General features: G+C 45.3%; 1 protein-coding gene across 5 annotated transcripts in view; it reads left to right on the forward strand.

Moving 5' to 3' along the window:
* Positions 1 to 14,263, forward strand: part of PRICKLE2 (prickle planar cell polarity protein 2) — a 347,221-nt gene that overhangs the window by 245,188 nt on the left and 87,770 nt on the right. For all 5 annotated transcript variants that reach the window (XR_014016859.1, XM_081246314.1, XM_081246317.1 and 2 more), the window contains one exon: positions 109 to 292. Coding sequence is in view for 4 of the 5 variants with exons in the window: in XM_081246314.1 (XP_081102440.1) it covers positions 109 to 292 (184 nt within the window). In the remaining variant the exon portion in view is untranslated. The remainder of the gene's footprint in view (positions 1 to 108; positions 293 to 14,263) is intronic.

Genomic DNA, 14,263 nt, shown 5'->3' on the forward strand with positions numbered 1-14,263 from the left:
AAGGAATGTGTTTATGGTTTGGGATCCAAGGTCTGGTGAGTGGCAGGCCAAGTGAAAACCATGGTTTCTTTTGCCTTCCTTCTCACCTCCCGCCTTTGCTGCTTGCAGGAAGATTTGCCTGCACTGCAAGTGCCCTCAGGAGGAGCACATGGTGACGGTGATGCCCCTGGCGATGGAGAAGACTGTCAGCAAACTCATGTTTGACTTCCAGAGGAACTCGACCTCGGATGACGACTCAGGCTGCGCCTTGGAGGAGTATGCCTGGGTCCCGCCGGGGCTGAAGCCTGAACAGGTACCGTTCTTGATAGGAGGGCAGTTGTGGGGTTGGCTTTTACCTTTGTCTTACCCGTCCTTCCTCATTCCAGTTCAGAAGGGAGAGTTGACTTTGCTGATTCAGAGAAGTGGGGCTACATGGGATGAAGATGTCTGGGGCCCCAGTGGGAAACCAGGAAGAGAAATGAAACTGAGCCTTGGGTGGGCCATGGCTAATTCATTCTGTATTGCCATTTTTAACTGTTCCCAAAAAAAGATGGTCTAGAAACGTCTAGAAACATTAGATAATGAAACTTCATTTTTGGAGAGGGGAGGGGCGTTCTACATTGGCCATCAATCTTAATGTTAAGATTCTTTGTAAAGGAGGGTAAGGAAATAAGGATTTACCTTATTCTTCCCAGTGATCTAATGCTGTGTTCAAAAGTTTGGCCTGGCTTTACAAAGAAAGACATTGACATTTCCCGAAATATTTTGGCACTGCCCACAGGCTGTAAATATTATTAGCTTGGTTAGATGAACTTGGTTTCTTTCGTTTCACTGCATTTCTCTCAGTGATATACAGCTTCTGCTTTGCATTTCTTGGTACTTGGAATTTTCTCTTCCACGAGCCTCATGTTGGTTTAGAAGCCCCTCCTGTAAGATGGATATTGTCATGATCTTCCCTGTGCGTCTTTGAGACACAGGTTTATCAGAATCTTAAGTGTGCGACCACTATACCCTTCCTCTGACACAAGAAGTTTCTTTCTCTGGAGATCTTCTCTATGTCTGACCATGTTTTGAAGCTTAAAAACCCTAAAATGTGAAGTCAGGAACTTCAGATGTGGTGATGCTTTTAGAAAAGGTTCTTTATGGTTAGGGAAGACCTAAGAATTCACCAAGAACTTAAGGATGGGACCCTGATAACATCTATTTGGTTAGCTATTTCTTGTCTATGGCCATACCACCCTGAATGCACCCCATCTCGTCTTTCGTTAGCCATTTCTTACTCTTCTTCTTTCTTTCTGAGGTTGTAAATTAACAGATGAAATCAAGCACACAGGCAGGATTCGTTTAGCCAGCAAAGGATTGTTTAAATTTTGAATTAGTCACTAATACTTAAAAATTACTAACACTTAAAAATTAGGAAATTTTAATTTTAAAGTTTAAAATCTTACTCTTCAGGGATTTGTGTGCAGGCCATTGAGTTGAGCACTAGTACTTCTTTGCAGGAAGTGTTTAGAAAGAATGACTCTCCAAGTCACCCTAGTCTCCACTAAGCCCATTACATCCTTTTGTGTTAATCTTCCTACGCCCTACAGGCACTTCTGGTTTGTGATCTCTACTCTGATTCTTACTAGGAAGAAAATGTCTTAGAATAGAAACATTCACAGAAAATAATCTCCATGAGAATTGAAGGGACTTCCGTGTTGGGTTATCAGCAGAAAGAAAGAAGTGTGTTCTCTCTTAGTTTGTAGGTTAAGGTTATATCTTGATTTTCTTCTGTTCCAGTAAAGACTGTATTATTAAAGAATAAGTTGAAGAAGAATGAGCGTATTTGATTGAGTTTTTCTGGAAACTCAGATGAGGTGGTGGGTGACTGAATATCTGTGTTTGACATCACGAGTCTACTGGCAGTACTTGAGCAGTGAGTTTTCACACCTTGATACAGCTGTGAGCTTGTTTCGTTTTCTTGCTAACCTCATTTCCAGCAGCTTCTAAGAGACGCACCCTTCTTTTTTTCACATTGCTTCCTGCTGAGTTGGGCCCTGAAATTCCAACGTTAAAGCTATTTTCAGTTCCCTGCTTAGGTAGATTCTTTTCTAAGGCCATTAAATACCATTCTATGATGCTCATATTCAGAGAACATTTTCTACTGCCCCAAGAGAACAGACAGTTGCAGAAGCTAAAGGTCTTGGTTACATTCACCAATTCCAAAAGTAAGTGCTTATGTATTTTCGAAGGCCACTTGCCTCATCCAAAGTGAACGTCTTTGGAAAACATAAAATGACTTTCTTTGATTTGTTTTGAAAGAAAATGTTTAATGCTAGGACTTCCCCGTGGGCGCAGTGGTTAAGAATCCGCCTGCTACTGCAGGGGACACGGGTTCGATCCCGGGTTCGATCCCTGGTCCAGGAAGATCCCACATGCCAGGGAGCAACTAAGCCCATGTGCCACAACTACTGAGCCTGCGCTCTAGAGCCTGTGCTCCGCAACAAGAGAAGCCCACGCAGTGTGATGAAGAGTAGGCCCCGCTTGCTGCAACTAGAGAAAGACCGCGCACAGCAGTGAAGACCCAACACGGCCAAAAAAAATTTTTTTAATAAATAAATAATAAATTAAAAAAAAATGATTAATGCTATTAAACAAGTGGTTTGAATTATGTCAGGTGGCAGGATATTCCCGTCTCTTATAACTGTATTTTTCTTTAAATGGTTTTCTCTATTCTCTATTCCCTATACTTACTCAAACCTATATGATACAGATGATTAGAAAGGAAATTGTTCTCCAGAGAGAGACTGTCTCTTTAAGCCATTTGAAGGGCTCCATATTTGCCAATAAAATATGGATTCGTATTAAAGGTGTTTCAGGGCATCATGTTGCATGAAAAAAATGGTCTTCAAAATTAATTATGAGATCTTTTAAAGTCTATTATTAATGGAACTGATTATAGGTTTAAAGGTTTTTTAAAAGCTGCCTAGTAGCTTTTAGAAAAATTTGAGACCCTAAATGCCTTTTACTAATAAAAATTCTGATGCTTAATATGATGTTAGTGCTCTCTGGTTTGAGAAAAACCATTTTTCTTTCAAGAGAAATTACAGTGAACATTAAAATGCTTTGTGCTGGAGGAGAAATAGTCAAGACCAGTTAGGGTTCCAAGTAATGTGTTTTCTTTCTTGTTAGAAACCTTTCATTTTATTCCCTGGTCGTGGGGTTGGTAATATGCCTTCAGGTGACACTCTTTATTATTCTATTTCTTCTGAGAAATGCCTTCAGTTCAATATAACGTGAACGAAAGTTACCTCGGTTTTAGGGAGGTGTTCTTGAACAAGGGCACTTAATTTTATAAAAACCCATTGGCTGCAAAACGCAACCTTCTTAAAATAGTGTGGAAAATGAGAAATATAACAGTCGATGCTGGAAAAGATAGGCTTCTATCTTTTATTTTTTTAATGGCTGGACTGAAAACTGATCAAAGAAGTTGCCCAGATCCTTTGCCTCTGCTCGCTGCGAATGAGGTGTTTAGTATTATCCAGGGAGCCCTGTGGAGGCGGAGCAGAGAACTGGAGTCTTCCCTGATTGACCATCTGAAGTCACCTATAAGGCTCCAATTTCTCTTCAGGCTTGAGCAATTCATTGTATGTGCCCTGTCTCCTAGAGTTGCTATGGTGATACCTTTACAGTAGATAATACTTTAGGAAGAATTTGGAAATGATTTAACAAGCTTTAAGAAAGGAAAACGGTGAACAGGGTTTCTCAATCTCAGTGCTATTGATATCTTAAGCTGAATAATTCTTGGTGTCGGCACGGTCCTGTGCATTGTAGGATGATTAGCAGTGTCCCTGGCCCCCACCGACTAGATGTCAGTAGCACTCACCACCCTCTCCCCGCAACACTGGGAGGACCAAACATGTATCCAGATATTGCCTGTTGCCCCTGGGGGATGAGCTGGGCACCCCAGTTGAGAACCACTGGGTAAAAGTAATGGTGGAACCTGGAGGACATGTCAGCACAAGTCTGGCCCAATCAGGACAAGAAAAGGATGACTCAATTCAGCAAACCTTTATTCGAGCACCTACCAGGTCCTAGCCCTGGTGTTATAGCTGCTGCCTTGAACGGAGGCTGAGTGTTTGGCAGAGTGAAAAAGGTGATCCCACGCTGCTCAAGCAGAGGCCAGTGCTCTCCGAGGTGGATCCTGCCATCCTCCTGAGAAGTCAAAACAAGAAGTGAAATGGTGTGAGGAGCAGGTGACAGGTGGGCCACCGTTTGTCCTCCAAAACAGGAATAGCTTTCTCCTTCTGTAATGGGAAGACTTGCCCATTGAGAAAAAGGGAAAGATAAGAAGAAAGAAAGCAGATAAAAATCACTCATAATTCTCCCAACCAAGGAAAATTGTTTTCCAACCTTTTTTGCATGTGTGTAACAAGTATCTATATATATGGGGTACATTTCTGTTTTGTTTTGGACAAAAATGTGATGATGCTATCCATTTATCCTGAAATTTTTTTCAGTTTATGTATCGTGAACTTTTTTTCTGCATTTTTTCTATATTTAGACCCAGATTATCTTTGGGAGTGGCTGTATAGTTCTCCACTGGTAGTTACTAACCTGTAGTGGCACCACCCACCACTAGGGCGCTCTTGGAAATGTATGTTTAGAAGCGGGGGTTGAGGGGTGGGGGAACTTCCCATGTGGTCCAGAGGTTAAGACTTAGCCTTCCAGTGCAGGGGATGCGGGTTCGATTGCTGGTCAGGGAGCTAAGATCCCACATGCCTTGAGACCAAAAAACCAAAACAGAAAACAGAAGCAATATTGTAACAGATTAAATAAAGACTTTAAAGACGGTCCACATCAAAAAAAAAAAAAATCTCAGAAGCAGGTAGTTATTGTCAAAATGACTAGGGAACTTCCGTAGTATTTTAGTGGGTGGGGGCTTGGATGCTAAACAGCCTGAAAAGTATTAGACAATCGTGCTCAAAGGAGAATTGACCCCTCCCAAAGGCCAAGAGTACCACCATCGAACAACCCTGAACTGAAAATTTATTTTTGAACGTGTGCATCCTTGGTAGCTTTGCTCTATATTAAGTAAACACGAGCAGCCACCCTTTCTGTACACTTGCTTGCTCCTCCCCTTCACCACGATTCCTAGAGGTGGATAGGTCACGTGTAAACCTCTTTAAGACTTTTGATTCATTGTGCCAAACTGCCCTCTAGAAATGTTGTAACCGGTGCGTCCTCTGGGTGGATAGACTTCATTGGGTACATGAGAATATGTTTTTTTTTTTTATTAGTGCTTCTACTCCTGATCCTTGAAAATCTGAAGAGACCATCAGATTGCTTCTCCTGAGTTGAGTGTCCTTTTCATTGATGTTTCGGATACTCCAGGTATCCATGGAGAGTTCTCAAATGTGGATGTCAGCAAATGTTAGTCATTTTACCTTGACCTTAACCATATTTTTGCACGTAAAGAATAGCCATTGGGGGGCTTCCCTGGTGGCGCAGTGGTTGAGAGTCCGCCTGCCGATGCAGGGGACACGGGTTCGTGCCCCAGTCTGGGAGGATCCCACATGCCGCGGAGCGCCTGGGCCCATGAGCCATGGCCGCTAAGCCTGCGCATCTGGAGCCTGTGCTCCGCAACGGGAGAGGCCACAACAGTGAGAGGCCCGCGTACCGCCAAAAAAAAAAAAAAAAAAAAAAAAGAATAGCCATTGGGTTATTTGTCTGGAACTCTCAACGTTCACTTCAAACTATTGCAGGAAGGATGAAGAGTGGATACTAGAAGTAATTGCCCAATTTTTGGCTTTCAAAGCATTCTTCCATATGTGGCAAAATAGACCCTCCAGTACTACCTAAAGATGGGGGTGAGTTAGCTGATTTTGATCCCTGTGAAACTCTAAAATCTCTCTGCCGAGGGTACCTAAAATTCTTTATTTGGCTTTTCATTTTAACTTAATGACTATTACTCATCCATCAGATGTCAGATTAACTGTGTCTCCTCAAGGAGTCTCTCTTACCACCCCGCTCTCCCAAAACAAAACTAAGTCTCCAGTCCCACGCTTTGTGACAGTCCCCACAGTTTTCCTTTTTAGTGCCTCTCAAACTTGTAATTACTTAGCAGCGTAATTTTTTCTTTAATATTTGGCTCCCCCACTTTGCTTTAAGATCCAGGAGGGCAGAGATCTTGTCTGCTTTGCTCTTCAGGCATTTTCCAGCACCTAGCACAGCACCTGACATGTGGCAGGCACCCCACCACTATTTGTTAAGAGGCAGGCAGGTCACCAGAATCCTCTGCAGAAGCAGAGATGTTCAGGATTGCATCACACAGTGAAAAGATAAAAGTCTTTTAAATGTTTTTCTACATGAAGAACTAGTCTGTATCCATTATTCCTGCTCCCTCTATTTCCCTTAAAAGTATGTATTCTAAGCACATTCCCCTAATAATCCCAGCTGCTTCAGAGATGTCTTAGGTTGCAAAGGGGCAGGAGATGGGTGGCATCTTGGGAAGGACTATGCAGCAGCACAAAGCTGTGGCAGCACTGCCAGCTCCAAGGCTTAGGGTCTGGAACATAGTGTGAGGAACCATGGGTCTGGCAGAAGCCCTCTGTGTTTCCAAACCAGAGGACCATTTGTGTCCCTGTAAAATTTGGAGAACCCATTGGGAGGCACAAGGTGAAGGGGAAGCAGCATAGCCCAGTGGGAAAGAGCCTCACTTCCAGAGCCAGTAAATCTGACTACTGCTCCATCCCTTTCCGACCTCAGGAAAGTTGTTCAGCTTCCAGGAGCCTCAGTTTCCCCCTGAGGATGATGATAATGTGGAGAAAATTCTTAAACTTTCATTGAACACTTGTTATGTGCCCACCACCATTTTCAACTTTGTGTGCATTACTGTATTTAATTCTTATAACAACCTTATTCGGTAATTATCATTCCTGTCTCTGTTTTAGAAGTGAGTAAAGCAAGGCTCAGAGAAGTGGAATAACTTGCCTGAGGTCACACAGCTAAGGAGTAGCAGAGAGGGATTCAATCTTAGATACCCTGAGCCAGGAGCTGATACTCTTAGACCTCGAGAGCCAAGGGCTGATCTGGCCCCGAGTGAGGGAATGTGTAGAAAGTTCCCAGGGCAGTGTGTACACATAGTAGATGCTCAATAAAATGATTGTTTCCTTATCACTCTTCTTGTGAAGCTATAGTCAGCGTTGCTGATTACTACTGCCCTGAGCAGGCAGGAAGAAGCGGGGAAGGAACATAAGACTGTCCAGGACAGAAGAAGGTTATGTCGGGTGGAAGAGGGACATTAAACATAGGGTTAACCAGAATCCAGGATTCCTTCTCAGCCTGCTCAAAGGCTTTTAATCATATCATTTTGATTGTGCTGCTCCAGGAGCCTTTCTGTTCTCCAGGTTCTCTGCTGTGGGATTGTCATAAAGGCGCAGCTTCTTTCTAATGAAGTTCTGGCTCCACTGAGCCAGAGCAGCTTGGACAGGGGACCAGATGGAGCCACCTGACTCTGAAATATCCAGGGTCCCAAGCGGGCTTCGGGGGCTGTCTGCTGTAGAAATGAGGTCTGCCACCCGCTTCCTCGGTGCCTGGGGTCACCTGCAGCATCACAGTCCCTGGGCCTGGGAGGAGTGAGTGAGCCCCCGGGGCATTTTCTGTAGGCCGCTCAGGGTGCAAAGAGAACCTCCCCACAAAGGAGAATGGCCTATATTGAGGATCTGCAGGTCAGCCAGAAGCGTGGCTCCTTGCCCTGCCTCTCACAGTCTCTTTAGCAGCCATCTCCAGTGGGTGGGCTTCATGGCAGCTCTCCACTGCATTGCACGCCCCTAGTCAGAGTAGAAGAATGAGTCAGAGCATACACTGGAGAACGTTGTGACAAAGGAGTAGCGATCGGGCTCTTTCCGTTCCTTCCTCCCCTGAACTCCTGTGTACCTACTCTGTGTCAGGCACCGTTCTAGGCACTGGGGGTAAAAGAGTAGCCAAGGGCTTCCCTGGTGGCACAGTGGTTGAGAGTCCGCCTGCCGATGCAGGGGACACGGGTTCGTGCCCCGGTCTGGGAAGATCCCACATGCCGCGGAGCGGCTAGGCCCATGAGCCGTGGCCACTGAGCCTGCGCATCCGGAGCCTGTGCTCCGCAACGAGAGAGGCCACAACAGTGAGAGGCCTGCATACCGCAAAAAAAAAAAAAAAAAGAGTAGCCAAGATCACTGAGGTTTCTGCTGCACTGTAGTTCTAAGTGGAGGTGTTGGAGGACTTATACATTAGAAAACAAGTGACTAAGATAATTCAACATTGTGATTTTTAAAATGATGCTAATAGTAGTGCTATAAACATTTAATGAACTCTTCCATGTGCCAGGCTCTATCCTAGGTGCTTTGGGAGTTATCCTAGCTAGTGCTTTGTCTCGTTTAATTTATACTATGAAGGAAATAACAGTAGCTGCTGGGATCATGGCTGTGGGGCAGAGTGTTGGGGACGGCGGGGATTAGCTAATTTAGATTGATTGGTCAGGAGCAGACTCTCCGGGGCGGTGGTCTTTGAGCTGCTACTGAATGACATGAGGAAGCCCACCATGCAAAGATCTGGCTTGTGGCAGAAGTTCAGGATTTACGTGAAGCTCAGAAGTAAGATGAAATCCGTACCAACTTTGTATCTGCACACAAAATTTGGGGAGAGTGTTGTTGGATGGTCTGGGGAGAAATGAATAGGGCCCATGCAGTGTCGAGCTCTGGCCAAGGTAGCCACCGACATGAGGGCTGGGTAGTCCCACTGCTGTCCCTCCCCCTGGGAAATCGAAGGAGCCCCCATCACCCATCACTTTGATGTTTCTGCCTGCGGGCAGAGATAAGGCAACAGAGATCCCCCATTCAGAGGTGACTAGAGAGGGAACAAGGAACCTTCCCCATGCCAAGTGCATAATGCACACTTTACATACGTTTATGTCTACCCCTTTTGTCATATGCCCCACCTTCTAAAATGTGAGCCTGTTGGAGGGAGACAGACAGTGTCTTGCTCACCGCTGCATACTCAGTGCCTAAAATAATGTCTGATACATTATTCAATAAACAGATGTTATATGAATAAACAGTCCCATTTAATCCTTGTATAAAATCCTCCACTTTCCCACTGAATACCCTGCAGCTCAGAGAAAATCAGGCTTGACCAGGATGTCACAGCTAGTAATGGGCAGAGCCAGGATTCACAGCAGCCTTATTTGGGCTTCTCTTCCTCCACACCCACCCCGCCCCCCGCCCCCGCCTTCCACCGTGATCCACCCAGGATATCAGATCCGAGGGAGCCAGCTTGGCACGTGTTGGAGGAGGGAGTGGCTTGCATCACACTAGGCTCTTTCATTCTCGGGGGAGGGAGATGGCTTCTCATCTCCAGTTGACCCTGGTGACCAAGGAATTCCTCTTTCCCCACCTCCAGTTTCCCCATCGCTGCAGGAAGTAGCATGGTCCTACCTTCAAAGGCTTGTTTCTCCATCAGCAGTCTCTTTATCTCTGGCTCTTCTCAATCTCTCATCCTGGCTGGGAGCCTGCTTGGTGACAACCACATTTCGTCTTCTTCCTCCAGTGGCCGTCATGTTCCTAGTACTGTGTCACATACCTGGGCACTCAGCAGTGATATTCATTGAGCAGGTATTTATCAAGTGATAACCATATTCCAGATACTGCAGGAACAGCCATGAACAAACAAACAAGTATCCTTGCCCTTAGGGAGCTGACACTCTAGTGGAGAATACAGACAGATGCACCACTGAATGAACAATATACTTTCAGAGAATGATGTGTGCTGGGAAAGCAGTAAAGAAAGGGTGATGTGATTTAGAGCCAGGGTTGGCAAAATTTTACTGTAAAGAGCCAGATAGTAAATATTTTAGGCTTTGTGGGACATACAGTCTCTCTCGCAGATACCCAACTCTGACATTGTCGTGGAGAAGCAGTCATACACAACACATAATGAATGGGCATGGCCATGTGACAATAAAACTTTACTTACAAAAACAGGCAGCGGGCCTGATTTGACCCATAGGCTGTAGTTTGCTGGTCCCTGATTTGGAGAATCTACTTTAGATTGGTGGTGGGGGGGGCAAAGAAAGCCTGTCTGAGGAAGTGACATCTGAGCTGAGTTGTTACTTGGAATGATGGTTAGATTACTCAGATTCAGCCTATTCTGGTGGTTTTCAAAATCTGGTTCCCATGCCTGCAACATGAGTATCATCTGGGAAATCACTAAAAAAATACAGATTTTCAGGCTCTGTCCCAGACCTACTGAACCAGAGCTCTGGAGGTGGGCCCAGCATTCTCTTCAACAGGGCCTTCGGGTGTTTCTGATAGAGGCCAAAGCTTGAGAACCGCTGCTGGTGGGTTACGGAAAACCAACAGTGTTGGAAATACACGGAGCCGAATCTTGGCTCTACCACATATTAACTCTATAACCTTGGATGCCCTAAGCTTCAGTTGTCTTGTCTGTAAAATGAAGAGACTTTTATGCCAAAGTCTAACGTAGCTGTGAAGGCTAAATGAATTACTCTCTAAAGAGCCTAGGAGATCTAGGCTGACACATCGTAGGTCCTCATAAAATGGTAGCTGCAGTCATTACCAGCCTCACTGGCTGGGTCTTCGAGACACTGATGCAGATTTGCCCATGGGTAGTAATAGAGCATGAGCCCCAGCATCTTCCCCATGAGCAAGACGTCTTTCATCCCCAGCTTGTTGCCCCTGACTGACATACCCTGAATATGGCCTGAACACAAGGCTGTTTGTTAAAGGAGAATTCAAGATACTTTTAAAATTCTTTGACTGGTCCTGCTTCTTCAGCTCTCTCCTTGGCCTGTTAGCCCAGAAGATGCTCTGGTCTCTGCTGTTGCAGAATCATGAATTCTACATCTGTGACTCACCACTGGGCTGGGGCCGCAGTGCCAGGCACTCAGCTTCACCATTCACTTTGAGGCTATTGACAGTTTGTTCTTTTAATGTAAGAAGCTATTTGTACCAAGAGGGACAGAGGCTGGCAGGTGTGGGTGCAGGGAGAGAAGAATGACGAAGTAGTTCATCTCTCTAGGCCTGCTGGGTCATTCTGGTTCATAGGGAGGGAATCTAATAACCCCTCTAAAAGCGCCACAAAAACCATCATTAGACTCGCCAGCCATTTGCTGTGTCATCTTCATTTCATTATTCCATCAGCACATGCTGAGCTCAAAATGGAATTTCATGGCTGCGGTGAGACACATGACTCTCCAACTGGATTGGATTAAATTTCTTCTAAGCTGCGTCTCTTGTGTTAGCTTTCACTGTCACTCACCCCCGTGTTCTCAGTGCTGTGTGAGGAGTGAGTGGGGAGGGGAGGTGAGGAGGAAGCCTGAATGCGTGCGGTCTCCTCCAGTTCACAGGAAACCAGTCACATGAACGATGCTCTGTTGATCTTGGCTCCAGAAATGCACTGACATCATCGGATGGCAGTGGGAGATGTGCCTGTCTGTGCAGCCTTCAATAAAATTGCCTGTTAATGAGCTCGTTTTCAAGGGAGCTGTCAGAGATGGGACAAGAACTGGGGTGTAGGCTGGAGGGCCTCTGTCAGATGAAGTCAGCAGCAGGGTGGCCAGATGCCACCAGCAGGGCCCTGTCAAGGCTCGTTTGCAGAGTGCAAGGCCTGGAGAAGCCAAGGCCCATTTGCAGACGTGGGAGGGGAGACCTGCCATTGGAGTTCCCACCTTTCGAGGGAGATGGCTCCAACCTTTGTAGTAAATGTGTTCCGGGATCCTGGAGATGAGGAGTGAGCCTCAGGACTTCGACATCCTGTAGGCGTTCACAGCTGCACACCCTTTCTGCCGACTGAGCAGCCTACACTGTGGGCTGCTGCAACAGTTGATTTACTATCAAGATGATCCCCTCTGCCTTCTGACTCAGGAGACATTTTGAGCAGTTTCATGGGATGGTTGGATGAATCTACCATCAAGGCAAGTAGTGACTACCTTCCTCCAACTGTCCATCTATTTGTCCATCCGTTCATTCATTCACTAGGGCATTCAGCCATGGATTCATTCAGCAGTTATTTATTAAGTGCCCATTACGTGCAAGCCCTTAGTCTAGGTGTGATTTCACTGTGGCTGTTTTCCAGGTCCAGTGTAGAACTGGAGCTTCCCAGGCCCTGTCTTGACGTTGTGCTTTGTGTAGCATGCGGTTATTCACAGGCAGGTGTAGACATCCCTCTTTGAGGAAGACCCACAAAGACTTGAGGCTTTGTGCTGGTGTCCCATGGCTTCTGCCTTGTAAGTACCTATCCCCCGGAGCTCGTAGTGTTCAAGAGTATAAGCTTTGATGCTGACTAACTCTGTGTTCGCATCCTAGCTGTGTTGCTCACAAACATTGGCCAAGTTCATCCACTTCCATGAGCTTTCATGTCATCATTGGAAAAATAAGAATGTCATTATGCAGCTGTAGCATGGTTGTGAGAATTAAATGAGACCATGCCTTAAGCATGGAGCTTTAAAAATGTCAGCTTTTAGCTTTCTTTTTAATAGCCCCAAATTGAAACAACCCAAATGTCCATCAACAGATGAATGGATAAGCAGATTGTGTTGTATCATAGAGTAGAATGCTACTCTATAGTAAAAAGGAATGAACTCTTGATATATACAACAACATTCATGAATCTCAAAATCATTATTCTGAGTGAAAGAAGCCAGACCATAAAAGTACATACTGTTTGATTCTATTTATACACAACTCTAGAAAATTTGAACTAATCCGTAGTGACAGAAAGCAGATGAGTGGTTACTTGGGGATAGGGAGGTGCATGGGGAGAGAGTAGGAGGGAGGAGTGACAGAGGGCAGAGGAAACTTTTCAAGGTAATAGGTATTTCAGTATCTTGATTATGCTGATGGTTTTGTGGGTATATGTATATGTCAAAACTTACCAAGTTGTATATTTCAAATATGTGAAGCTTATTATATTTCAAATACCTCAGTAAAGCGAATGAATGAAGTTGCTCTTTAGCAAACAGGAAGGCAAGCATCTTTGCATGCCAGTGCTGGAGGCTTCCTAAGGTTTCATGGTTGCCTTAGGAAGTAACTGAGCCCTCTGACCAAGTACTGTCGGAAAGAATTGCTCAATGCTAATTATGCGCAGTAAAAACGGAGATTTGGGACAGAAATTCATCAACATCCAGATGGATGGCACTAAAAAATCAGTTCCACATGGGCTTCCCTGGTGGCGCAGTGGTTGAGAGTCCGCCTGCCAATGCAGGGGACAAGGGTTCGTGCCCCGGTCCAGGAAGATCCCACATGCCGCGGAGCGGCTGGGCCCGTGAGCCACAACTACTGAGCCTGTGCGTCTGGAGCCTTGCTCTGCAACAAGAGAGGCCGCGATAGTGAGAGGCCCGCACACCGCGATGAAGAGTGGCCCCCGCTCGCCACAACTAGAGAAAGCCCTCACGCAGAAACGAAGACCCAACACAGGCAAAAATAAATAAATAAATTAATTAAAAAAAAATAAAAATCAGTTCCACAGACTGGCTCATTTCATCATCTCTGTAAATGCTCTAGGACGGTGCCTAACATGTAGTTGGCACTCGGTAAGTAGTGGTGGTAGTTATTGCTGTGGCAATTAGAAAGACTGGTACAAACTCAGTGATCATATCTTGCTAAAGGAAGATAATTATTCAGGTAATTCTGAACCTATACTTCCTGAACCAAAAGGATAAATTCATAACCTCTCAGCTTGGTAGGGGATCAGGGCTGCCATGTACGGTTGTACAGTTTGTATACTGCACAAAGGTGCCTGGCCAAGGGGTTGATTAAAGGTTGATATTCACCTGGGCTTTGGTGACTACCAACCAGAGTAGGACATTTTATTTAACCTAGGACACCTTACAATTTACTTGGGTGTGGTACAGGACTCTCTCTTCTGAGACTGAGAGCTTGCTTTTCGTAATTTGTAGTTGGGGTGGAGGGGGGTGTCTTTTTCTAATTTCCATTAAGGTACCAAAAAGTCTAGCAGCAACCTAGGAGGGACTGTCAACATTAACTAGCCTAGCTCAGTGATGCCTTTTCATTCTTGCCCTGCAATCCTGGGGTCCTAGGAAACCTCCTTTCTGATTCTTGCCAAAGGGTATTAGGAATACGAGGTGATGTCCTCATGTTCACTGGCATTGAGTGTTCTGTGGAGAGGAGGAGGTAGGTTATGATTTCCCGAGTTTTGATGGTCAAGCTTTTGAACACTTAAGCCCCCTTTTTGTTCTCTCCCTCCTCTTCCATCATTTTGCAAATCATTGCAAGCGTCATAACCTTGG

The sequence above is a fragment of the Mesoplodon bidens genome (assembly GCF_964165515.1).
Source record: "Mesoplodon bidens genome assembly, chromosome: 10".
NCBI lineage: Eukaryota > Metazoa > Chordata > Mammalia > Artiodactyla > Ziphiidae > Mesoplodon > Mesoplodon bidens.